We start from the raw sequence: 27,996 nt of genomic DNA on the forward strand, positions 1-27,996 counted from the left end.
CTCTTTCAGCATCACTCCCCTCGTACACGCTGTCCTCAAAACCCACAGCAGCACCAAACGCGTCGGGCTAGTGTACGCCGAGTCGACTGGTGGGAGGTGGGACCGAGTGGGACTGGTGGTAGTGGGCAAAAGCAACCGATTGCGTGCGAGGCGTGCAGATTGTCAATCACGATTCGCACACCCGACGACGGAGGTTTCCTTTATTTTCGGGGGAGGGAGGGGATATAACAACGAGAAAGCCCATTGCGGGATACCCCTCTCTGCCAACGACATAAATTCACTCACAGCGGCGTTTATATATGCTCGTTTTTTGGGTGTTTTTTTGCCTTTGTTTCCCCACTGACACCCGCCGCCGTCAACACCTCAGGTAGGAGGCTGTGGGATGAGGTCGCCCTGCAGCAGCGATCTGCTCGTGTTAAGATAAGGCGGTCTCGTCGCCAGGACAGTTTTCGCTTTCCGTGTGGGTCGATCTGAACCTCGAGTGTGTGAAGAAATACATAAGAGAAGATCACAGCTTCTACTGGGGCTGAGGAAATCACTGGTGGGTGAGTGCATGGTTGTGTTTTTTAGCGCCCTCATCTAAAGCTGCTAACCGTTAAGTTGAATGTGCTCGACCCTCAATAAGCTTTGTCACAGTTCGAGTCCAGCACCAGTCAAACGTGTGGTCTGTTATTTAGTTTAGCATGTGGGTCGTTATGTAATATTCAGGGGCTTTTCAGGGGAACGTGCTAATGCATATGTGTTGACATGAAGCTGCTTGTCTTCAGTTGTTTTCGTTAATTTGAACTAAACGCTACTCTGGGATAACGTTAACTGCTATGTCATCTGTAGCTAAGGTTAGCCCTTAACGCCGCTAGTTAGCTAGCGAGCCGACGCCCAGTTATCTCCCGTCTTTTAAATAGCTATAACCACACCAAATTTTTGATTAGCTAACCTTACAACATAACGATACCAGCTTGGCTTGGTGCAGATAGCGTTGTGTGACACCATTAAAGTCGGCTTTCACAGCGCCCGATGACTGACCATTAAGTAAATTGGCTTAATGATGTCCCATCACCGTGACAGTCTCATATATATATATATATATATTTTTCGCTCACTGTAACGTCAGTCATCTCAGTGCTGTAACGTTACAGCTGTCACCGTGGTTTCAACCCAAACTCGCTTCACTGTGATCCACACTGTGGTAACCCTTGTGAAAACGCGTGGTAGGGAAACAGTTGGGCTTTTCTCCGTTTCCGTCAACACTGACAGCATTGTGTGGGCTCCAACACGCCTGAGCTAAAACACGCTGAACTTAACGTTGGTATGGTTGGCAGCAACCTGTTTAGGTTTTTATGTGTATAGCCGTCCATAGAAAGTTGTTTACCAGGGAAAAGATGTGCTCTCATGATCTCCAATCTGATGAAATCCTCCATGAGATGCAAGTAGTTTCGTTTTCTAAATCATGCAGCCCTCACGGTGGCAGAAATTCATATGTTCATGTTCATATTTTCGTTACTGCAGGCGTGAAGTAACCACAGACACCACATAGTGACTGCGACAATCTCAGTCATGTTAGTAGTCTACATGACAGGATATATTAAATCACGACATACTTTGTAGCCCTCTACTGCTGTCCACTGGTCTAAGGATCAAGGGTGTCATATCTTGTAAGGATTGTAAAGCCATCTGATTAAAAAAAATGTGACTTTTGGGGGTTTTCTTAAATGGTAGGTTTGTTAATGGCTAGAACCTCACATTTAAATACATGATGGATGGTGGCCTGCATCAAAAGTTGACATGTATTAAGCTTTCTAAGCACTGACCTTTGAGAGTAGCAACACGACTGTTGAGCTGTCAAATAATCAGACGTATTGTGCAATATCCCAAAAAACTGTATTGTTACAGCATGTGTCAAGTTAAAAAAAAGAAAGAAATAAATCACACTTTGAACAGTTGATTTTTTTTATTTATTTTTTTTTGCCTTCCCCTTACTGTGTTGAATTTAGGTTATCTGACTGGCTCCAACCCTGCACCAATGCAGTTGGCGGAGTTTACCAAAAGTTCAGATTTGATAGACCTTCTGTGCACTGACCTCTGAGAGCAAAACCATTGACTCAGCTGTACACGTGACTGTACCTCAGGTCCAAAGTGGAGGAAAACTGTCCCCCTTAATTTGCTGAGTTCTACAGTCAAACATTATTTTTATAGCGCTTTGCAAGACGGAAGTCACGATATATGTATTTATCTTTAAAGCACAGTGAATATGACTCTATGCTAATGCTAATGTTAACACTCATATGATTTGGAGCTGGAGAGGTTAAACATTGCACAGCATAATGTGAATGTCCGCTTCTGTTATTCACATGAACTGTTAAATGTAACCATGCATGTCTGGAGACCATCATGCTTTTAAAGCAGTTTCGATCACCGTATCAACAAGGCAGGAAAAATGAAAGCAAAACAGAAACAAACATCAAAAGCTAAAAATGATTCACCTCAGTCATAAATATGTCAAAACACACAACAAAATGATTTATATATGATATCCAAGTATTAAAATTAAAAAACAAACACACATACAGTACATAGTATGCAATAAAACAGCATCATCTACAGCTTTTATTACTTTGTGCTGCCAAAGAAGCATCAGGATCTGTTTTCACAGCTGTTGCTTTGCCTAGTATTACATAGACCATCAATCTAGTAATATTAGTAAATCATTGATCATTTGCATAACAATAGTACTCTATCCACTACTACTGGTGCAACCCAATCCTGAAGATAAGATAAGATAAGATAAGATGAACTTTATTGAGAACATCGGGATACCACACTGCTCTGTATTTGCTTATGCATAAACGTATAACAATCAGCGATCAAGCAACCAAGATGGGCAGCAAAAAGTCACAGAAATAAAGCTCAGCCAGCGTTCTCAACAGAATATACAGTATTTTTGAAAATTGTGAAATAATTGTACACATGAAGTCTGCTTGTCATTATCTTGCTAGACATCTGCTTTCAGAGGTTTACAGTGCTGGACAAAAGTAATGCAACACTCAAGTTAAAAATCCTATTGGTTCATTGAGTAGACATATAAAGTCAGTACATTAGAAAACAAATAATTCAACATTTTAGATTCCGCCACATTTTGTGAACTCGACACCTTTGTATATTCTGTTTTGTCTGTTTGATTATTTGTTTATTTCCTGTAGGCCAGTATCTGATAACTCCAAGAACTGATATGACTTATATTGGATTAAGATTGTTTTCAGATTTCAGCTTGACCTACTCATTCTCACATGACCACAGATTTTATTTATAGTGACTCTGACCCTTCACTTTGCAGACCAAGGGTCTTGTTTCTTTGAAATAGGTAGCTGTAAAAATACATCGCACTGCAATTTGAGCATCATCTTGTTCGGTGATAGTTTTGGGAAAAAAAAATGTTCTTTTCAACTGAAATACATCAGCAATTTCACTTTGAAAGGGTGTGTGTGTGTGTGGCTACTAGATAAATCTAGACAAGAGTCACTCTGTAAAAATAGATTAAAATGGGGTAGAAAAGAAAGTAAAACTAAGACAGTCAAATGGTGACAGTTAATCAGATGACATGGAACACTGAAAGTAGGGGGGAAAAAAAACCTCCAGAAAAAAGTGGCACTGGATACGTGGAGACAAGAGTGCTATGAGACAGCTGCATGTGTCAGTTCGTCTTGTTTGTGTCAGCTTGTGTTACTATCAGAGTCAACTAGAAGAGGAGGGGAGAGAGCGAGTAAAAGAGCCAATAAATGTCTTTAGTTTGTTCCTGCGTGGATGATTTTGGCTGATTGAAAGTCTTTCGCAGTTAAATCACAAGAAATTCAGGAGGTTTGTTACTTTTCTGTTTGCCTTATTTATAGATAATGACATTAAAGTATAAATGTCTTTGTTCTGGTTTTCTGTAAAACTATTTTTGACTTGCGTTACTCGTGAGGTGGACCACTAGATTTGTGTTTGGCTCCAGACAGCTGGAATATCTTACTGTACATCAGTTCTAAGCCAGTGAACAGGCACTGGTGGTATTTGTGGCATAGCATGGATAGACAGAAGTCGGTCTTGATTTGTAATTTGATTTAGACTGTGTTTACAGTACAGGGTTAAGTCGGGGTTAGACAGGAACTACCTTGACAGTGCGACTCTTTCTAAATCTCAGTTCGAACATTGTTAGCTCTGTCATCCATCTGCAGTCACCATGTGCAATACTTTTAGTTGCTTACTGTTAGTCACCCACTGTATGTAAGAAGTTTTATTTATGCAGAGCTCTGTAGTTGCGTTCCAGATAGTTAGATGCTGTTTTATGTTTATGCTTATTTTTATATGTCTTATATTTTTTATTCCGTAACTCTTATTCCAGTGCTGTTCTTCTACCCTGCTGTTGTAATTCTGCAGTTTCCCCTTTGTGGGACAAATAAAGGTTTTGTTATCTTATCTTTCATCTTATCTTGATATCCTAAGTCAAATTGCATGTGTGTATTGACCAGCCATTGACATTTATCACATATCACAAAAGATCAGTCCTTTCAGTAAACAAACTGCATGACAATGAGGATTTCTTGCATTAGAACTGAAGTATTACATTTTCTTGAAAAATCATAATAGGTCTGCATGCCTGTGAATATAAATGTTGGATAATACAGGAAGTGGCATTAGACATGAATCCTGCAATTGGTATTCTGTTAGCAGCCAACATTATGTTGACCTTGTCAGCTCAGCTCACGTCCTGTGCCTCCCACATCTCCATAACAGGAGCTATAGAACAGCGACCTACTTACTGAAGAACTTGGCCCAACTTTGAAAAAACAAGCTTTTTGTCATGCATATTTAAGGATTGTAAGTAGAAACACTGTTTCATAAGTAATGGAGTGCATGATCATTAATATCATCATCTGCATGCCTCTCTGGGAGTAATATCATAAAACTCTGTGCATTGTCTTTCAGTTTAAACAGAGGAAGAAGTTTTGTAAAGCTCCTCATTGACCACTGTATCCTGTATTCTGCGTTTTGTATGCTTTGTGACTGATCTGTTTTTCCTCCTCTATAGTTAAATGGACAATTTAGCTATCAGCTCTTGTCAAAAAACATTTTAATTAGGAGCAATTATGATCGAGTGCTCAGACATGTGAATGATCAGTGCCTCAAAAACCTCCCCCATCGAAATTACTGAAAATGTGGGGCGTAAGTTCAGTAATTATCATGAATGTGGACATTTCGCTTACTCCAGCCAGCATATTTAGAAGAGTCCCTTGCTCTGCCTCTGAGGCCCCGGTGTTTGTTGCTGCCCTTTGGCATATTAAGTTTCAGATGTGCAAATCTTGGCCTAGCCATGACTGTTAGTGGAAATTTCCACTTCTCATTCGGACGACTTCACATTCACAGCAACATGTGAATGTGACATTGTTGGTTGATTAGGAGAAACTCTTTAACAGAGCTTAGGTTTGTAGCTTAGGTTGTTTTTTTTTTTTAAAGGGAATTTGATATTTAATAAGATGGTAAGGCAGGGAGATATGTAAAGAAAGAAATTACTTGGAGATACATACAGTGCACAACTATCTTGGAGAGGGCATATTGGGAAAATAACAAATGACAATGGTACATTTTGTTTAAGAACTGGGATATTTTTTCCTGAGAAAAACAAAAGGTAGTGTTACACAGGAGCTGCATGAGACTTATTTTAAAAACTCACGGGGTTTGAAAGATCTTAATAGCATTTTGCTTTCTCTATGCTCAACAGATTTGCAGACGAATTGGCTGGTAATAGTGAAACTGTTACTAGTCAGTATGAGGAAAAGATGTTATCTTTTCTGATGTTATCTTGGGGAGTTTCTGTGTTTGTTCGTTTTTGATTTTAGACATTCATAATAATAATTTACATATTGTGGAGCTTTTATTGCACTTAGATCAGCTTGAATAATGCTGTCTTCACTTGTCTCTCCTCTGCTCTCTAGTATATCTGTAACATTAAGTAATACTGGACAAGCTAGCTAGGATAGCCACTAAGCTGTAAAACTATGTCTGCTATGTAATTTTATCTTGTCTGTACAGCTTATTTGCTAGTACTGAGGAGGTATTGAGGCATATGACCATTGCACTAACAGGGACTTAAATGACATTACATTCTAAATACACAGACAGCTTTGCAGCTGTAAAAGCTTCCACTCTGCTGGGAAGGCTTTACACAAGATTTTGGAGTGTTTCTGTGGGAACTTTTGCCCATTCATGCAGTAGAGCATTTCTGAGGTCAGACGCTGATGTTGGACCGAAAGGCTTGACTCACAATTTCCGTTCCAGTTCATCCCAAAGGTGTTTGATGGAGTTGAGGTCTGTGTGGACCAGTCAAGTTCTTCCACACCAAACTCATCCAACCATGTCTTTATGGAGCTTTGCTTTGTGCACTGGAGCACAGTCATGCTGGAATAGAAAAGGACTTTCAACAAACTGTTGCCACAAAGTTAGAAGCACAGCACTGTCCACAGTGTCTTGGTATGCTGAAGTATTAAGATTTCCCTTCACTGGAAATAAGAGGCCAAACCCAACCCCTGAAAAACAGCACCATCCTAATACTTTGGTCTATATAGTGAATGATAAATTTGGCTTTATCCTGACACACCAGTTACAATTTATGTAGATTTTGCAATTACTGATAGTTTTTAAGATGCACGTTGTTAGGAAAATATGTGCCACTGGTGGTTTCTATTCCGTCATACAGAGATCTGCTCTTTTGTGCTCATTTCTGTGAATGTGATGTGTTGTTTGTAGTCTTGCTGTTGGTTATGTAATAGGGTGAGGCTATGTGAAAAGGTCTGAGTGAGAGAGGCAGATGGTGGTGGAACAGTGGGAGAGATGCAAATCACATCTGCCCTTTCCAACCAGAAGACGCTGTTTGTTGCCAAGTCATCACATTGACTCTGAATGCTGTTTGGTCTCACGTGGGATTATCTTCTTTTTGAGACGTGTTCATAATAACGTTGCATTTATAACAGGTATACATCTCTACTGCAGTTGTTGTCCAATAGAGATAGCTCTGTCAGCATTGCCTCACTGTACGTTCACATTTTTTGCACAACTAATTTCAAACCCAGTGAACCGTGCAAGTTTGGCTTTTGTCCTAAGAGGGCCCATCAGTTTCAAAAAGGGAGAGGGCAGCAAGGTATTTTTAGATGCACAGGAAACTATTTAGGAGCAGGAAACATCAGTGAGGCAATTTAGGTCCTGAGCTTAGTCGTTAGTTATTAATGTCATGTGCAAAATTTTGACATTTTTTTTAAAAATTTGCTTAAGAGTTTTTAAAATGCCTGGAAAATATAGATGTGTGACAAATCCCAACATTAATTGAGCTTCAGTGCACCTTTGCACATGTTTGTTGAACATGAAAGAAGACTTGCAACCCTTCTTCCTAAAGGTATTCCCTCTCATCAGTCCAAAAGAAATCAGACTCATTTAACTATTCCCTTTAGGTCGTTGTTTGAAGCATTTGCACTTACAAGTCTCCAGTCTCTCATTCTATGTATGCTTAATTTTGTCTGTAATTATTTTTTGTTGTTTTCGAGCAGTTACTACAGGGAAGAATGAGTTATAATGTATTGCTGAATTGCTGTTGTTCTTAGTTCCCATTTGTGAATTTTTGTTATCCTTTTACTGTAGCAGTTCAGCAGTGAATGTTGGCTCATTTTCTAACCGAGTGTGTTTGATGATTTGACACCCCCAAAAGTCTTTTTGTGGTGTATTGCTTGTTTACTGCAAAGGGATCAGGTTTCTAGATCAGTTGATGAGCCCAAGATTCTCTGGGTCAGTGAATCTTGATACTGTAGGAGTGTTGCACAGAGTGAAGGGAAGAGTTTAAGAGCAGAAGACTTTTGTGAAGTAGGATCTTTTTTGTCGTTCAGTCTAACCTGCATTGGATGACATGCTGTCACCTCTTAAACTCATACCAGCTCAATCACACACGTTTGTCCTGTAGCTGTCCATAGAACTGTAATGGTGGATTTATGCGTTTGTGTTGAGTGTTAGGACAGTCCTGCTGCTTCTGGCGCAGGAATTATAGGAGTTAATCCTTTGATTGTCGTAGCCTCACCACAACATTAGCTGGACGTGCCAGAGATTTATCAGGCCATGTCATGCATCCATCATATACTGTATGTTTGCTGTATGTTTATTAACTTTGTGATGTAGAGTGATTACAAAGGTTTGCTTTGTTCCTAGTCTAAAACAGTTCTCAAAAATTTTCAATAATACTGGCCGTAAACATTTCATAATGATACATTTTTTGCATCCATCTGTATCCCCCAGCCCTAGTTCAAAACATCAGTAATTGGTCTGGCTGAATACTAATGATTGGAATTGGTATTGGCCCCCCAAAAAACATATCGGTTCTCAGGAATGCCTTGAGGGACTTTATTCAAATCTGGAACTGTCAACGTGGACTTAAGGTTGAACTGATAAGATTTTGGTGTTCAAAGGTCAATGTCACTGTGATGTCATATATGTCCCAGTCGGGTGAACACAATATTTCAGCTTCAGCTTCAAGGAATTTCCACAAATTATTTACAGATGTTCACTTGGAGTCAAAGATGAACTGAATGGATTTTGGTAGTCAACAAAAATCAAAACAAAAAAATGTCTAATTGTCTAATAGGATAAAATTCTGAAGTGATGACTGTAGCCACATGGTCAAAGGTCAACTTCACTGCGATATCTTAATGTTGTACACTTCTCTGGCCATTAGTCAACACCAGAAACGGAAAAGGAGATTGTCTGAAACCAGACTAGTGTTATCTAATTTTATTCTGATTTTATTTATTCTAATTCTAATCTAATTTTTCAAATACAGCCTTGTCTAGTTATTGAAAGCTATTTGCGTGCATAATAATTGACAGTATTTTTCTGTGCATTATTTTGTTGCATGAAGGATTGCAGTGGAAGTGCCTTTGAAAAATTCAAATATGTCTGGTGTAACTCCTTGATAATGTCACTATCAATAATGTCTGCCACCATTGGAAACATATAGGAGCACACTCAGCTTTGGTGAAGATGCAGCTGATCTTCAAAAAATGTCCACATCTCAACACAGACTGTCTAACACTTAGGAATTACCAGAAAGTAAATTCAGTGGTTACATTAGCTGCAATTGAAAGCTGGAATGACTATGGAAATTCTTAATAATAAGAAAAAAATTCAGAAGAAGAAGTAGGGACTTGAATCCACACAGTATGTTTTGTGAAACTACTTATTTATAACTATTTAAAATCTACTCCTTAAAGGCCTGTGTTCTCACTTAATTATTTAGATTGTCTGTGTGTTGGTCTCAAGTCCAGGGGTGTTGGTTAAAACATGTTCTTACGCAGCATGTTTGTGTGTTCAGATAAGCAGGAGCAGGTTGTTGTAGCTCTTCCAAGACGGCTACTAATACTACTCCAAAAGGAGTCAGAAAGCGAAGTGGGGCTTGAGCTTGTCTTGGAGCTTCCATGAACAGGGGGAATATAAGGGCTTTGATCCAAGCAAGTCGACAGGAGATCTCAAATCATGTCACTTCTCAGGGACCTGTGTTCTAGATCAGTGACGACATTTCTGCTCTTCAGCATGAAATTTCCGCTCGGGTATGTGTATGTTCACCACGACTCCTTTTTAATTTTTTTATTTTTTTTTTTTCTAACCAGCTGGAGAAAAGTCAGTGTTTAAGTGTGTAGCATGATGTAGTGCACTGACAATAAATGGCTAGTAATAAGGCACTTTTTAAACTTAAACTATTCAGTTTTCGCACTGGTGTTTTGACATACAGAATCATTATTTAAAATATATGATTTGACAAATTTCCATAGGGTTAATTGCTTACGGTGAAGAAAGGAATGTGAATGCGTTTACATGGTTGTCTGGGTTGTATTTGGAGGGAAAGACGGTGAAGCATGGCTTCAGTTTGGCATGGAGCCTTGAAATTGGGAACAAAAAAAAACGTAAAAATGATGTACTTGCATGATTTATATACAGCTGGTTGAATTGTCTGCAACAGTAAATTAGCTGGCAAAATCAACAGCTATAATGGCTTGCGCTGTCTGGAAATCGCACCTGCTTGTTGTTATTTGATATAAACATGAGCAGTTGTTCAGCCATAGTTCTACACACAATTTCCTACTATGACAGTAACTGGACCCACTTTCCCAGGCCTGAGGGGAGATATTTCATCTCCATCCAGAATGCCTCGGTTTATGGGCACTGAATTTGATTACAGTTGAGCGACTCTGTAATTTCAGCGCCACCGTTTAGACTCTCCAGGCCCCATCCACAATGTCCTGAAGGCGAGTGGTGGGTGTTAAATGCGTTTCCATGGCCTGTGTCAGCTGTTCTCTCTCCTCCTGGAAGCTGTTGGATAAAGTTTACATGGCAGTCCTGTCAGCTTCTGGGTTTAGTATCCTCTTGTTTGCATCTTGTTTGCCAGGGACATGATGATGATGTATTTTAATACATCAGGCTGGTTGTATTGTATAAGGTTGTTTGACCCTCAAATCAGTAAAACATGCCAGGGATATTTACTTTAAGTGTGTGCACAGTGTGCTCAGTTTGCTCAGGACAACCCTTACATAACATATGATGTATGACATGACAACATATGATATAAAAACTGAGCCTAGAAACAGAACGAGTTACTAATCGTGTCAGCCCTGATATCATGAGCCAGGTGTCTTACCAAGAGACTTGTTGAGTGGCTCTACATTGAGGGAGCAATGTTATATCGTAACGCTGAGTGTTCCCTATACTGAGACATCATGGCTGTTTTTTTAGACACTGAGTTTTTGGGCCACTGTGATACATATATTGTTTGGGATAAGCGATCCAATGGTTTTACATTGTGATCAGTCTTGAAGGCAACAATAATATATATTTCTTGCTAACTGACGTTTTATTGACGTTTTATCATGTCTTTTTATTTCTGTTTCTGAATTTCACATGACCCCACTGACTAGCAGACCAAACCAATAGTTTATGAACATTGGAACTTAAGCTACACCCCATGACACAGAGGATGAGAAGCTAGTGTCAAAAAAAAAAGTGTTTAATGTTAACTCTGTTTAATGAAATGTTGTGTTTTAGTGGTGTAAATGGAGAAATTCATCATTCATTCACTATGGTCCACAGTGCATTCTAAAATTGAGGAAAAAGATCATAACTTAGGCCAGATTGCCCACCGTCTACATTTGGTGTGATTATAAGAGAACATTTTTTGTCCCCAGCAAAACCTACAAAACTTTCCACTAACTAGGGGAGGGTAGAGGAATGAAGCTGTTGGTGTATAGTGAAGGGGAGGGGCACAGGACAGGGGTCTCAAAGGAACAAAAGTTATTCCTGTCCTCTACTCCTCCTCCTCTTCTCTGGGTGGGTGTAGACATGTCTGGTCATGTCCCTTTGGTACGTTGAGTAAGAGCACTTGACCAATAGATCCTTGTTCGTGCACTGTGGCTTTTGTGAGTCAGTTTTTCAGGAAGAAGCTTTTATGTATGCTCACATAGTGCAAGTGAAGAAATGTCAGTGTTTCCTCCAAGAACAAGCAAACTGGAATCCCCACCAGAACAAAAATAATCTCTTTTTTTTCTGACAGTAACAATACTATAGGACACACACACAACCTGGAGCGGATTCACTTGCCAGATTGATATTTTTTATTCACATTTTAACATATACAACAATGTGGAAAAAATCCTGTTAAGTTATTTACATTTATTGTAGCACTAAACTAAAAATGAAACCAAACCTAAAATAGGTTGATGTAATACTGAAACTTGAAAGTGGAACTTAAGTTTTGTTTCAGTTTTGCTTTGTGTCATTTAATTCTGTGTTAAAATTTGTCCAAGTTTATTTTCTTTTCATAGAGTACATTTGATACTTATCTACCCAATGTCGTTTATCTCTCTCCTTCCAGAATATCCATGAGCTCCGATTTCCCGCACTACAGTTTCAGGATGCCAAATATAGGGTTCCAGAACCTTCCCCTTAACATCTACATTGTGGTGTTTGGGACAGCCATCTTTGTCTTCATCCTCAGCCTGCTCTTCTGCTGCTACTTGATAAGGTAAGATCCGTACAACCTTTAGCTTTGTTTAGAATTTGTTCTTGTGTTTTACATTGCTTTGCTGGGTGAGTTTAAGTGTCACTAAGTGTCATACAGATGTCTCTTTGGCTAGTCAAACAACACAACAGTCATTAATCTGGTGATAGTGCAACACAAGTTGTCATCATGCGGAGCCACTTCCCTCTAAAGCCAAGATGAAAAACACAAGCGTTTATCTCTTTAATCAAACACATTTTTAGGCTCGCACAAAAAACAAAGTCAGTCTCACACGAGCATAACAGCAATGAACAGTGGCTGCAGATTTGCTTGTCTTAGAAATTTAAGTACACATTCAAATTAACAAGCAAATTCCAGCCATTTTTTGTTTTACATTCCTGAACACTCAACTTCATGAACAGATTTCAAATTTACATGAGAATTTACAAATCACGTTGCTTTGTTCAGAAAAGACTTTTTGCAGCCTGGTGTAGAACACAATGATACCGTTGAACATGCTGTACTTCTTTTGACAAGCAAACCACTTATCATGTGGGAAAATTGTAATGAGAACTGAATGTTGATTCTCCCAGGCTGTCATTATGCAGCTGCTCATAACACGTCCTTGTACATTTCAATTGGCTCACGACTCGTTTGTTCAAAAGTGCTCTAATGTACTGCTTCACCGTAGCTGTATCCTAATGGCTTAATACTAATGGTAAGTTGACTCTAAAAAGGTAGAAAGACTGCCATGAAGATCAGCACTGAACTTGTCTTGCAACCCAAACTTGAAGTTGAAAATGTTTAAATAAATAGATCAAAAAAACTAAAAATCATGTATTGGCTATCCAACAAACTGTATGACACTTGTCACAACAGCTTTTATTTGAGGCTGCATTAAAGTCTTTTTTTCCTTTCCTTTTAGAAATGTGTGTTTTTGTATCGGTCTTGCTAATAGTTATTTCACAGAAGGGCGAAATGTTTCAACAGCACAGTTTGGAGAAGGTAGCTATGATACTACAATTGGTAAATTTCTGATCTGAATTGAAATGGGAATGTTATGCCAAGATCCAAAGATGCTTGTCTACGATATTATGATCATGGCACTTGACGTCAAAGAAATTAGTTAAAACGTTTTTGTTTTTTTTTTCTCCCCAGAGAGACTTAACTTTTGTAATGGCTTCACCATATACCTACAGTAATTAAATTTACTTTTTGCTATTCATTAAATTTGTGTTGAGATATTTAAATCTCTTGCTTGTAACCGTTATTACTTATACTTATTTTGTTAAAGTTCCACTTTCAAGCACTTGGCTTTGGGTGTAATCTGTTAATTATTTCCCATAAAGGAAAAGTGGAGTTTGATTACTAGTCATTCTCTTGCCCCTCTTTTTAACTCCACTGCTGTAATCAAATTGTCCTGACTGCTGTTGCTGCAGGGGTTTACTCCTGGCAGCGACAACCTTAACCAAAGTGATGTCCAACATTTTTTTATTTAAGACAGTGAGAAGCAGCAGTTCACAACAAAATTCCCTTGTCACCCTGTCATATCCTATCTTGCAGGGCAAATGGTAAGTAGGTTAACGACTACTGTGTTCCACTATTCCTTATCTAACTGTGAAGAGAGGCCTTATCACTTTGATGCAGTACCATGATTCAATACTGAAAGTCAAGATTGTTTAGTCACTAAAGGCAAAAAGAGCAATTTTGCTCCACAAAAGGCGTCTAAAGATGCAGTCTCCCAAAGGACTGGGCCAGAATGACTTGGATTTTATGTCATGGAGAATTCTGACATTTTACAGATTTGTTAAGGCCACAGCTTAGGTGAAGGCTATCATAAAAGAGGAACCCTATGGTTTCTTTGCAGTAAGGATCACTGGTCTTGTTTACTTTGACTGGTGAGTGAAGGGACCAAGGAATTTCCCTTAGAGTTGATGTGTGACGAGTCATTATTCCAACAAAGATAAACATTCACACATAGTTTGACGCAAGGCCGACTTTCGCAGAGATACTTGACCACGTCTATCAGTGAGTCTTGACTGCACACACACGCATATGTGAAACATATGTTTGTGGATACCCGGAACAAGGTGTGATTGTGAATGTAAGGGACAGGAGGCCTTGAATGACAAACCTATGAGCATGACCTAAAGGTTTAAACATGTTAAATTTTAAGAAACGCTGATCAGTCCACAAGTTAGTCATCACGTTTCATTTAATTCTCGTGAACGTTCAGTGAATGACATACTACAAGGTAGACTGAAGTATTTTGACACTCTTGAGTATAATGATGGCTGATGACACTGATTTTCTGAGTTGCCCATTGGCTGCAGTCAAATTATTTTTTAAAGCTATTAATGATAGCTTTGGGAGTAGGCTTGGCCACTCGTTTTTCATCAGGCCATTCTCCTTGCCTACTTTGACATTGTGCTCCACTGGCCACTGACACAACCCCCATCAGTCACCCATGAACCTCCTCTCACCCGGGACCAGTTGTCCCCTACCCTTGGGAGTATCTGCACCTTTTCCTGCTGACCTCTTTCAAAATGTCAGTTTCTCTCCTAGACTGTGCTGCTTGTTTTACAGATCCCTCTCACTCTGCTGCGAGAGGTTAAGGTTACTTGTAATGGAGGTAAATCTTACAAACCTATGAATTTTTCCTATCTCTCTTGTTCTTGTTTTCTTCCCTCTTTCTTACATATGTTATTCTCATCCTCAGTACCTAGATTCTTTTCTTCTCCAGTGCTCCTTGTTTTGTTTGTTAATTATTTACAGGAGAAATGTTGTGTTAAACACTGGCTGTATCTGTGGTGAGTTTTGTCTGTTAAGTCTATAGACTATTAGTCTAAATCTATTTAGGGGGTTTCAGCAACTTGCAGTAATACTTCTAATGTCTAAGCCAAAATATTTTGGGTGATATAAGTTGATATATTTTTTTACTTTGTTTTGGCAAGAAATTGAGGCCTTAACCTTTTTGAAATTCATATCTGTCAATATGTAACTTGGCCTACTATTCGGCAGAGTTAATTAAGGTGTCAGTTTCACTCTTTTCTGTAGCTGATTAATCCAAATATTTATTCAGTCAGTAGTCACATGACAGTTTCACAGATGTGTGCCTGAGGCCAAATCGTCTCTGCAATGCAGAACATACACAGCCCGAACATTTTTTTTGTATTGATACTGTGGACTGCTCTGCCTTTATTGGCCTGTCTCTTTTTGAGAGATTTCATTTGAAAAATCTCAAACTTAAATGTTTGCCAAATTCTTTTCATACTCTGTATGGAATGAGAATGATTTTATAATTGTTAACACCTATTGGGTATTACAGTGATACACTAGAATAAACTGGTGTCAGAAGGCAAGTATTTAACAAGGAAGTTACACTCGCGTGTGTCATTTTCTGTCTTTTATTCCAGGATGTGTGATGTATTCTTTGTCAGTTGGAGAAGGTCGCTTACTAATCAAAAAGATGTTTTGTCTTCACGTCTCCCCAGGTTACGCCACCAGGCACACAAAGAGCTATATGCCTACAAACAAGTAAGCACTCCAGTGACACACACACACACAATCTATACACACATTATCGTCAACCAAAAATGAAGAGTATTGGTACTTGTGTGGAGAATATCATAAGGAAAACTGTAGCCCATTGCAAAGTATTAACAATGTTTTTTGGTGAACATAAATATGCTACCGAAATTATAAATTGCACTTATCCTGAAGGGAAACGAGTGTCTCAGCTAGTAAAATCCAATGCACGGTTAGCTGGAGCTGAGCGTAGTCAGGGGCAAAAACATGACTGTTATGTCCTTCAGTTATGTAATACCAACATGCAAAAACACCTGACTTGTCAGGGTTTGCACAAACGCTGGCAATAATAGCTGCTATGGTGACTACTGTAATTTGCCTCCTTACATATCTTACCGCCTACTAGCTAAAAGCATTCATTTGTGCAGCTTCTCTGTTTGTCATGTATGGCTGTCAGCCTCATATCATGTATGCATGCAACAGATACTCACACATTTGTGTACATGAATTTACTATAAACTAGCAATCATATTATAGACTCTCTTATCTCTGTGTCAGCCCAACTAGTTTATTTTTCAACACACACATTATGAACTGGAAAGCTTTTTATCGTAGAGGAGCTGGTTTCTATTACTGCATTACGGTGTTAGTGTCAACCAGTGACTAATCTCTCTCCTCATCTGTTATTATGCCTCACAGGTCATTCAGAAGGAAAAAGTAAAAGAGCTAAATCTGCATGAGGTAAGCACTCATCCTTTTTGTTCAGTTATTATCAATTGATGAAATTTAAAAATGTGAAGCTAACTGGGATCATTTAGTAGACAGAATGTTGTGTATTGTAACCTGACACGAACTTGCTGTACTTTTATATCCCCTGATTTGAGGTAACCATTCTTTTGCTGCTTAATTTTAACAATGATTCTGCCGCAGTGTGCTCCATTTCCATGTAAGAAAGCATTATGCCATGTTGATTTAAATTACATGGCTAAAGGCATAAAACACTTTTCATGCTGTCATTATGAACACAAACATCCTCAGCTTCAAGATGGACAAAGGAAAGGTTCCATGAGGTCCCTGAAAATATATGAAAGAATGCATTAATTACCATATTTCTGATTTCCTCTATCAACATTTAATGTCTAGTTGATTCTTTACCTTATTTCAGTGTTAACACGCACAGCAATCTTCCTGTGTCTGTTCTGTTGACATTCTTCGTTATCAAAAAGGATTCATAAAGTTTCCCAAAAGACAAAAATCAAATGAGGCACCAAATGAGATCGCACCGACAGAGTGCATTCGCAAGCTTAAAACAACAGCACAAGAAGGCCCGCGTTAAACGAGAAAAATCATGAAAGAGAAATCACAACAAGCGTGGTTGAAAACAAAAGTAACATTGCTACAGAGTCCATCGTGGAGGAGTTGGTATGGCAGATAAAAGATCAGATGTCCGAGAAATTATGGTAATATATAAGAAGTGCGAAAAGATGACAGACAAAGCAGCAACGGGGCAAAACAAATTTATTTCACCACCTCAATAAGAAGAACCTGGTTGAGTAGAAGAGCCAAAATCCTGTGCAGCGAGCTCAATAACTACTGTAAGCTCTAAAGTAAAATTATTTTTCAATGTTTTGTTATAGTATTTCAAAATATAAATATTACAGAAATACATCGTATAGACAGAATTATTGGGACACCTGACCATATCACCAACAGGAATTTTAGTGACATTGCATTTTAAATACACAGACAGCTTTGTAGCTATAACAGCTTCCACTCTTCTATGAAGGTTTTTCACAGGATTTTCACAAGAGTGTTTATGTAGGAATGTTTGTCCATTCATGCAGTAGAGCATTTGTGAGGTCAGACACTGATGTTGGACCAAAGGGCCTGGCTAACAGTCTCATCCCAAAGGTGTTTGCTGGGGTTGAGGTTAGGACTCAGTGTGAACCAGTCAAGTTCTTCCACACCAAACTCATCCAACCATGTCTTTATGGAGCTTTGCTTTGTGCACTGGGGCACAGTCATGCTGGAATAGAAAAGGGCCTTCAACAAACTGTTGCCACAAAGTTGGAAGCACAGCATTGTCCAAAATGTCTTGGTATGCTGAAGCATTACTGGAAGTGAGGGAATACTTTTGTCTATATCGTGTATCATGATGTTATTTTAGGACAGTATCACCCACCCCTGCTTGATACACCATCATGTAAAAAAAAAAAGCAGCATCTCGTGTTCAAGTCATGAGTGTTCTCCCTTGCATTATTACATAATGCTGTATGTCTGCTTCGCCTGGTTGGAAAATTACAACAAGCAATTAGTGTGTAATGCAGCAGCATTGGCCTTGCAATGGAAAAAACTGTAGTTGCCAGCCAGTAACACTGTAGTGCAAATGAAATGTTAACCACATCTTCATGTGTGCTTTGACACGGGGGGAGGCTAACACAGTTTCTTGTCATCTGTGTTGGAATTTCCCACCGTTCCATCAGGCCTCAGACTTTTATTGTTTATGTTATTAGAAACTGAGGGAAAGCATCAGAAGGTGTCATGTGAGTGGAGACCGTGACAGAATAACCAAGCTGTATTTGTTTAAAGACAACAATACACGCACCCACACACACACACACACACACACATACATGCACTATCCTGAGGGGAGATGACCTAGTTTTAAAGGCTCCCACACTAAAGGGTCATCCTGGAGATTCGAGTAGAAACTGAGTTCTGACTGATTCCAATTCAGCATTTATGAGAGGAGTGCTAAGATGGGATCAGTTTACAAGTCAAGTCATGTTTAAGTTTGTATGATGTGTTACCTGATCAGTTATCCTTTTGGCAGTATGACTTTGACCCCATCCCCATAACTGTACGTGCCCCCTGAGTTCTGTGAAAAAAATACCCCACTGAAAAGATTTTGTGTTATACAAGAACCCTGCTGTGTACCACTTAACTTGTGAAGAATGCTGTGATGCATTATACCTTTGTTATACCTTTTCAGGCTTCTTTTTTTTTTAACAGTTGCACAAAAATGTGTGTTACTTTTTGACATGTGCAATGGATGCACAGGCAACCTCCCCCAGGGCTCTAATAACCAAGTAAAATCTGTTACTTATAGGATGACAGTAGGGGCTCAATTAGTTGTGATGTCGTGTGGTTGAGACTGTGGTGCACACTCACAGTCCGTTTTACTAAGGCAACAAATTATTTTGTAATCAGCAACCTCGGCAATCTGTACAGGAAGGAAAGTTGGTGCAAATGTAGCAGTGTGATTTGTTCTATTAATAATAAGTGGTTAAATTTGAAAATGAACAACTAAGGCTGCGATTACACATCGCAATCAATAATTACAATTACACAAATAATTACAATTACACAATAAAATATTTCATTTAACCATTCTGACATTCTCTTAAATTCACAATCATCCATTTATTATGTGAGCATTGAGTTGCTTTTAACTGATAAGGCAATTAATCAATAAATCAAACAGTTCATTACGTTTACAATATTATTTATAAAAAAAACAAACAGACAACCAACCACTGCACCCGCATGTGCTGCCGTTGCCATGGAAAAATTTAGATCCTAGATAAGCTTCCACAAGGACAAAGAGTAGGATTGTATGTTATTGTTTTCATCTTTCTGTCCATTTGAGCTTGAGGTAATGATTTCATATCTTATCCTTTATGTTACTTATTTCTTATTTTTTTACCTTTTAATAGAGTAATCATATGCATAAGTGATCATATCTGGTATTTTAAAATTGAGTGTAACCACTTCTGTTTTCGTTTTGATTTGTTTTTAGTGATCAGTACGTGTGGTTATTGCAGATCCATATGTATGCCATTCCATATATCTTTTTTATCGTACAAAGTGTGTGGAAAGAGACAAGTGGAAGAAAGTAGATACAGGTCTGTAGATGGAGACAGTTAGAAACACGTCGTATTAACATACATGTTAACTGTTACCGACACAACAGAAAGTACTCAGAAAACTGGGTGGAAATGTCAGAAGTGGTTCCAAAGATAAGAAAATAAGAAAACAAAGCCAACATGTCCTCATCACTAGAGATCCAGAGGGCCTGTTTGTCTGAGTGCCCACTTTAGTTAACTAGTGCCTATTCTTACCACAAATTGCTTTTGAGGATGGGCCTGAACCTCGGTTCTTGTTTTCCTTTGACTAATTCTTATTTTAATCCCACTCTGCTGCTTGGCTGTCTTGGATCACGCTTTTTGTAAATTGTACATTATTTTGTTGCTTATTTTTGCACAACATTTCATCTTGAAACATATTAGTCTTGACATGCCTTCCAAACAGATGAATGTGTTTTTCTCTAATCAAATTTATGGTGCGGTAGTGCTTTTCTACAAAGTTCAATTCAATTGTTTTGCATGGAATTTGCAACTAAAGCTTACGGGGTTTATTGGCCTAATGGGGAGAAAGAGTTTCTGTCAAAAGTTGGCAAAGTTTGCCAGATCCCAACTGTGAGAGTGACACTGTAGACAAGGCACTGAAAAGAACAAAAACACTGATCTGTTCACAAATAAAGAGAGCAAAGCAGACATCTTTACAGAGGACTTTTCTGTGTCCAGAATTCATCAGGAGAGAGAACGCTGTTCTTTTCATACTGCTGTTCTTTTCATACCTTCTTGTCTGTCCATCCACTATTAAGTAGAGCTTAGAAAAAGAGTTTGTGTGTGGCTTAAGGAGTAATAGTTGCAGGGATAGACATCCAAACAACCTGTGTGCCAGATTAAAGTCCTCTCTCATGAAAGGGTTACCCACTGGTTGGATGGAGTTTGGTGATGGGAATTGTGTGTCAACTCAGTCGCAGCGGATTTTTTTCACACTATTTTCTCATAATTTGGGATGTCCAGAGAGGCGCTGTTGTACTTCTCATTACAGCTCTGATGCTGGTCTGGAGGGGACGTAGTCTGTCATCTGATACGTAGACTATACTGTTTGGAGTGTTTTTAGTCGTCTCTTTTCGGCCACCAGAAATTAGTTTCACCCCCACTGCGCAGCCAGGGTTGCAGCGCCAGTAGCACCAGTAGTGCAGCGATGAGGACACAGTCACTCTCCATATACAGGCATAAACAAATCAAGCAGTTACAGTTTGAATTAGGAGATCAGTTTTTATTCTTTACGCTAGAGAAACCCAAGAGAATAGGAACTAATGAGCTCTACAGCGAGCTGATGGATGAAGAAAGAGAATCTGCAGTCTTGATGGTAACAGTGATGGAACTATTTGGTGCCACCTTGCATCTTATATTATTAAATCCCGTCTGGCTTAGGCACACCTCGTGATCCTCCCGGAAGAGATGGAAGATGTTGACGGCAAGAACATCTGCCATCTGCCTGGTCTGCTGTCTTAGCAACCTAAAAAATGAATGAATAGATGGACTGAGGGTTGAGTCAGTGTAGCTCATGCATTTGCAGTAGAACAGTTATTATTAAGCAGTCAGCTGTTCAATAAGTAAAGATTAATTTCACGAGATGACAAAAAGGAAGTTCATAAACATTCTTCCAGTGTTTGATAACTTGATAAACCCACAAAAACAGAATCTGACAATTTGACAACTGAAAAGGTCTCCCTACCGTACCGTATCAAGATTTACCAAAAATAACACAGTACAACAATACAAAACATTTTTGCTAGTCTGCTGGTGTTATGACTGCTAAATGCCCGCAAGTTTCTGTGTGCAAAACAAACAGACACGAAAAGAAAAACAACTCCAACCTGCCCATCAGGATTTCCTCATTTACCCTTAAAAGAACACCAGCTAGAATCATATGACTACAGATATCGCTACGATTACCCTGGTTTATCTGTTCAGACAGAAACTAGCTGCACTGAGATCGTAAACTCATGTAATCAGGTCAGATGCAACAGTCTTGATAAAGAAAATGTGGTATGGGTCCACTGCCACTAACATTAGCCTCAGGCCACAAATTGAACAAGTCCTCAGTGTGAGTCAAGTCAGCGTTATATAACGCAACATAACTGGTCGGTTGCTGCTCTGTTGTTTGTGTCAAATTCTTTGCAGATGTTGGCCAAAGTTGTCTGTTTGCAGGAGTTCATGGCCTTTGTTGTTTGCGTAGCTTGTTTCCAATCTGCCAATTGAATACTCATACGAAGACTGGAAAAATCCAAACCACCATAGAACAACCAAACAAATTCAAAGTTGTCAGGAAAAAAAAGAAAGTCAGAAAATATCTCTGACTTCTGTCTTTCAGATATGTGCGGTGTGCTTGGAGGAGTTCAAACAGAAAGACGAGCTGGGGATTTGTCCATGCAAACATGCCTTTCATAGGAAGTAAGTATAAGGTTTTGTTGACATTCATGGACACACACACACTCGCACGCACACACAGTCCAGATTTCCTTAACAAAGCAACAGATTTTCATGTGGTTGTATTCCTTACCTGCTCTTAGACATTTTAGCCCACAGCAAGCAGATGTAAACAAAAAACAATATGTTCATATTTACATAAGAGAGACGAGATTTAGTTACTGGAAAGTCATTGTTTGGACGATTTGTGGCCTTACCAAAAAAGTTGATAAATCTGTATGTTTTGACTACATAAACCTAGCGGTAAGTGTATATGAAGTTAGAAACTACACAGGATATGATGAATTGCCTGAGCCAACTTTATCCCACCCCCCACCCCCGTGCCCTGACCATTTCAAATGAGTTGTTTATATCAGCATGACACCTCCCTTGGCCTACTTTTTCCCCCCAGTTGCAGCAAGAGTGGTCACCACTCACCAAATCCACTGTATAAACACTCCTTTTAGTGTGTGGGCGTGTGTGTGTGTGTGTGTGTGTGTGTGTTTGTGTGTCTGCCAGTAAAGCCGTGCTGTTTTGCAGAGAAAACAGGCAGAACAGGCAAACAGTCTGTCAGTAAAAACAGTCAGTGTTGAAGAGCCTGCTGTCTGCTCAGACAGACAAACATAACTAATAAAGTCAATATTCTGCCAGAATGAAGGTAAAAACACAACATTCATTAATAATATAGGCTGTACGTTTAATGGCCATACACTCGCATACACTTTTCCAAGTTTCTGCTCAAGTTACTTTTGGCAACCTGAAGTTTGATTTGATTTTTTGATTAGCTTTGATCTGCAGCCACACTTCAGTTTTAAGAAATCTCACACTTCCTAACTCACACACAGCAGTTAAAATAGGGCTACAACTAATGATCATTTTCATTATTAATTAATTTTCTGATATTTTTTAGTCATTTAGCCTTCAGACTTTAGAACAAATACCCATTAAACTACTCCAGAAGTTAAAGTTAACATGTTGTAGTGACTCCAAAAATATTAAATGATGCTAAACAGACCAGGAGCAAACTCCCACATTGTTAAAGTTGGAGCCAAACCAGCATTTTGCATTTTGGCGTGACAAAAATAATCGATTGTCAGTTGGCAACTCGTTTTATGTTAGATGATTAATCAGTTTGGTAGATTCCACAGAGATCTTTTGGGTGAAACGGTAATATCAGATTAGAGAAGTCCTGCCTGGATGTGTTGATGTGTCACATCACCTGATGTTTGACCTCGTCCACTTGGTGTGGTTGTAGAATGTGATTGTTCAGAAGAAAACATATTAGTTGAGCATATTTAGCTGTGGTACATGAGTGACCTCCACATACTGACCTCATCCAGCTGCTTGCTCCTAACCCCAGGATTCAGTGCTCCTGTGGCAAAGGGGAGTGAAAGCTGGGCCATTGAACTGCCCACTGGCTACTACCTGGAAAATGGTGCCAACAGCCAGCTCACAGTTGCTTATACAACACTGACCGTCCACACGAAGTTGGCTTGGATTCTTGGCAATAACAATGGATTCCAAGTTTTCATGGTGGAAAAAGAAAAACCCTTGCAAGCATCCAAAGAAAACCAAACCACTGCTGCAGTATAAACCCTGCTCTGCTGACCATCTTGTTTTGGGAGGCCGGCGACGTTACTTTTGTCATCAGTGTCTCTTTCAACCTCAATGCCAGCTGAACGTTGCTTGAACGCTGAATGGAAACGGGCGGAAAAGTGGTTATGAGCTAATGTCATTAACTTTAACGCGCATCATAGCATTACACCAGAAAATTAGCGCATCTACCCGTGTGTCACGCGTACATCACAGCCCATTTGAGCTGGACCTGGTATATACCTGTGGTTCCTATAAACCTTGTGCCGAGTCATGTGACATGAAAAGGAATGCCTATTGGACCTTTTCCCTTTGACCACAAAACCAGATTGCCGTTTCTCAACTGCAGTTTCTTGCTATGTGTATGCAGTATGTGCCAATTTAACAATGATAAGCCACATTCATCCAAAAATAACGTACAATATTATTATATATTATGGCAAACTGTGGTACTCCTGTCCTAAGCCTTATTAAGAGGCTCACAAGATTGAGGCTACAGTAGTGACTTTGAATAGGTTTACATTTTCTGTTACCCCTTTTCTACTTTCTTTCTTGCTTTAACTGTATGCCCACTCCATTTTCTGTCTTCCAGGTGCCTCATTAAGTGGCTGGAGGTGAGGAAAGTGTGCCCGCTGTGCAACATGCCCGTCTTGCAGCTCGCCCAGCAGGCCGGCAGCGCTGAGCCCCCAGTGCCGATACAGCAGCCTCTGCCCGGGATCGAGAACCTGGTGTAGCAGACTCGAACCCTGTTGTACAACACACTACAGTTACACATCCCATTACTCATCCTCTCACCTGTACAGGTAAACTTTGGTGTGAGTCAAGTGGACAGACCGGAGAAACTGGAGTTACTGCGCAAATATTCACTAAAACTGAGAATCTGCACCTCTTGTCCTTGTTGTGTTGGTTCAGAAAAGAAAAAAAAAAAAGGATTTCCTGATATCAGTTCTGACTGATAATCAGCTGTTTTCATGTTCTCCTTTCACGGACAATGAAGAAGAGTTGATGAAGAAGAAGTTTCATTCTTTGCCAAGATGTGGTCGATAACTTTTTCACAGCCAAAGCACTTTTTTTTTCTGGGGACACCAGCTAAAGACCAGGAGAATAAAAACACACACACACAAAAGCCAAGAACTACAATACACTAAAAAGTAAATTGTTTTTCTTTTAACAAGCACTTTAAGAGAAGTCGAACCTTAGTTGCTTGTGATGGTAGTAGCAAGGTTGTGTTTTATATTTTATCATTAGCTATTATTTCTATGTACAGTACAAATCCACATGGGTTTTCATTTTTAATTCGCAAAAATATAAATATTGTATTTCTCAAAGGGAAAATAATACCTATGTGGGTAGACGCCAGGAAATTTGGACTATGCTTTGTGTTCTAATTGCGCACGCACGCACTCACACACACAAAGAAAATTAAGCTCAAAGCATTGACTTCATGTCTGATTAAATGTGAAAAAGTTTGAATGTGTTAAAACCAAGAATTTTTCACACAAATCCTACAGAATTTGTTCCCTTATCACCTGTTCATCATTCATTACAATGTGACTGTTGTTGCTATCCTTTTTTTTATTATTCTGTCAACACAGGAAGGTGATACAGTGAACAAATTTTACATTTTTATTAATGGAATTTTCTGAGTAACATCCTGTGTATATACATGAGTGCTGTAAAGTGAGCACAGGTTATTTATATACTGTCACCCCAGGCATTACTCACGACTTACAGAAAAACAGTTCAGGTCCTCTCAAGCAGAAAAGCAGTAGTTAACATGACACCGAGTCACCACATCAACTACTGTGATTGTCTAAAGCAGTATTAGTGTGAATAAACTGGTGCTTTATCTTACACCAGGAATGAGGCAATAGAAAACTACAGATCCAAAAACATGTAACATAAATGTTCCAGGTTTATTTTGCTCTGCTGCTGCGTCATTTTTATTTTATTGAAGGTGAGCCGCGCGAGTATTAACATTGGCTTGCTTCGCACAACGAAAAGCGTCAGAGAGTCATGTTGATTCCTCCTAAACTAGCATCACATAGCCTGTTGGCCGCCAATTCCAGTCCGGGATGAAGCGAGCTTTGGCCTTCTGCGCCGTCTGACTCCCACTTCACATGTGCTGCAGTTGTCTTTGCTCCTACCCCAATAGAGTATTTGTATTTATTTTTTAATTTATTATAAATTCTTGGTACAGCTGCATAGAGTGAATGAGTTAGTGGACTAACACCTGCATCAGAATGACTGCCCTCAGCATATCATCAGCACATCCTTTGCTCAAGATACACACATGCACAGCGGGAGGGGCCTCCACCCCCACCCACACCCCGCCTGTACTGCCAGTTAGTCTGTGGTCAGCAGGTTGTAATAAAGCGGCATTTTCATTCATACACACACACACACACACACATACATACAGGGCAGTTCTGCTTTTTGGCTGCAGTATTCTGGTGCTTTCGCCTCCCTCTTTCTGAACGGTACAGGGTGCTTTTTGTTTTGTGCCACACATACAGTAACTCTGAGCCCTGCCGGCTTTTGTGTTCTTATCCCTTGTTATCTGCACATAGTGAATGTGTTGTGGGTAAATATGGTGATCTAAAAGGGTGGCTCAAAAGCTGTGATTCAGAGGGACGGACCCAAGATAAGACGGAGAATATCTTTCACCCGTGATGTGTATTGTCAAATGACGATCATACATCATCTTTAAAGGCATAATCCAAGTGACCCAAATGTCAGTGAATTAGTTGTCCGACTTATTAGTTGTCCGAAAATAAAACTAAGAAACAGAACCCTTTATCAGGACTGACGCAATGAAATACAACATATCTGCTTGATTTTGCTCTGTGTTCTGCTGCTGTAAAAGCCTCCTTTGCTGTTTTAATGCCATAAGCGTTACAGATGGAAAAATGAGCTTCTCCACACCAAGTTAATGTCTAACACAAATATCTTTGTGAATATATTTAATTAAATATAAATATGTATTGCTTGTGCTTTTAAAAACAAACAAAAAAAAAGACATTAGTCTCTAATGCCAAACGAGGTTATGGATGGATTTGTACTCAACACATGGATGGTTTAAAAAAGGTGACGGTGCATTTCGTCTTCTCTGACAGGAGAGCTTTGTTACTCTGATAGGCTGAAAGTTGTCCTCTCTGTTGAATGTTGAATGTCTGCCTCCAATGCCGCAGGTGTGACCTGTTGCGGTTGGGTCAGAGCGGGCAGCAAGGTGAACAAGTTTGTCTCTTTTTGTCTGTGTTAGTGTATTAGTCCAGTCGTCTGACATAAATGCAGCAGTATGCCCCCCCCACACACACACACACACCACCACCACCACCGTGAATGAAAGAAGAAGAAACATATTGTCCACGTTAGCCTTATTTGAACAAGAACTGCCACAAATACAAAAAGAAAAAAACAGTACTGTGTTGATTGGAAAAAATCACAACCTCAGTCTGTAGTATATTGATAATGTACTCATTGATCAAAACGTGATTGCCTGGCCTGTTAGGTTGTGGCTTTATGTTGAGGAGAATAAGCAACTTTAGGGCCTTCTTCAGTGTGTTGCGTGATGTATTTTGCACCGTTGTGATTCTTAGCTCTTGGTTTCTGAAGAGGCCGCGACTGTTTCACTGAACCATTATCCCCAAAATGTTACTATATGAAGTATACATCGGAGAGTATGAAGGTTATATAGCTCAGTGCTGATGAGTCTTAAAGCTTTGTTCCTGCTAACGGTGTTGTCTCAGAATGTAAGGTTCTCGAGGGAAAGCGAAGGACTTTAGATTTAATGTGAAAGCATGCTATTTTGCATACAGTGAAGTTGCCACTGATATCACCATGGTTAAATGTATGTAGATCGTAGACTCTGTAGTGTATTTATACATAAGGTGCACAAAAAAAATGCTCCTTCATACAAACTAAATGGCAGCTGAACACTTCCTGCCATTTGGCCATCTTAAGTGTTGTGTTTGATTGTAAGCACTTGTAGCCTTTCCACCTGACTTTCCCCTTTTCCTTCCTGTGTGCCGTCCCAGTCGCGCTAAAAACAAAAGTGCCAACCCAAATCGAACTGTTGTGAATATCAGCCAGTATGAAAGAAGGCTCTGGATTTTAAAAAGGAAGGATGTAGGCGAGAGTCTCTGTCAGACTGTGGGCAAAAATAAAAAAAAAAAAAAAAGAAGAACGGAAAACTGAGCCAGTCATGAATATAGTAATAAATGGCTTCCCGCTACTGAAATCACTATTGACGTTAGTGCTGCTTCCGAGGTAACTCCATTATAAATAGACCGGACACAGATGTAGTACGACAGTCGGGAACACCAGCTTCACCTCAGAAATTTCCGAGTAGGAGCGTCTGAATGGTTGCGTCAGAAAGCCATTTTTATGATTGTCCCCTCAGGGCACGATGTTCGGTGGCAGACAGTTTTCTGGTAGAATAAGACTGTTTTATTTAAAAAAAACAAAAAAAACAAACAAACAAAAAAATAA

The 27,996-nt window shown here is 39.4% G+C and overlaps 1 protein-coding gene across 3 annotated transcripts; it reads left to right on the plus strand.

The window, feature by feature from the left end:
- Positions 1-27,996, plus strand: rnf24 (ring finger protein 24). 3 transcript variants are annotated; one of them, XM_046417235.1, is made up of 6 exons: positions 1-541; positions 11,933-12,082; positions 15,553-15,595; positions 16,286-16,327; positions 21,818-21,897; positions 24,098-27,996. In XM_046417235.1, the coding sequence occupies exons 2-6, from the start codon at positions 11,940-11,942 to the stop codon at positions 24,237-24,239; spliced, it is 450 nt and encodes a 149-aa protein (XP_046273191.1). In that variant the 5' UTR covers positions 1-541; positions 11,933-11,939; the 3' UTR covers positions 24,240-27,996. The 3 variants fall into 3 exon arrangements, with proteins under 3 accessions (XP_046273191.1, XP_046273184.1, XP_046273199.1); XM_046417228.1 differs by having other exon boundaries at positions 3-545; XM_046417243.1 differs by lacking the exon at positions 1-541 and adding an exon at positions 2,862-3,852.

The sequence above is a fragment of the Scatophagus argus genome, chromosome 2, assembly GCF_020382885.2.
Source record: "Scatophagus argus isolate fScaArg1 chromosome 2, fScaArg1.pri, whole genome shotgun sequence".
In the NCBI taxonomy this organism is placed as follows: domain Eukaryota; kingdom Metazoa; phylum Chordata; class Actinopteri; family Scatophagidae; genus Scatophagus; species Scatophagus argus.

What these genes read in the sequence shown, in the direction of transcription:
- rnf24 (XM_046417235.1), top strand. Translation starts at nt 11,940, where the DNA reads ATGAGCTCCGATTTCCCGCACTACAGTTTCAGGATGCCAAATATAGGG. An exon ending in AGCTATATGCCTACAAACAA is followed by an intron (nt 15,596 to 16,285) that starts GTAAGCACTCCA and finishes TATGCCTCACAG; the next exon opens with GTCATTCAGAAGGAAAAAGT. An exon ending in AAACATGCCTTTCATAGGAA is followed by an intron (nt 21,898 to 24,097) that starts GTAAGTATAAGG and finishes TCTGTCTTCCAG; the next exon opens with GTGCCTCATTAAGTGGCTGG.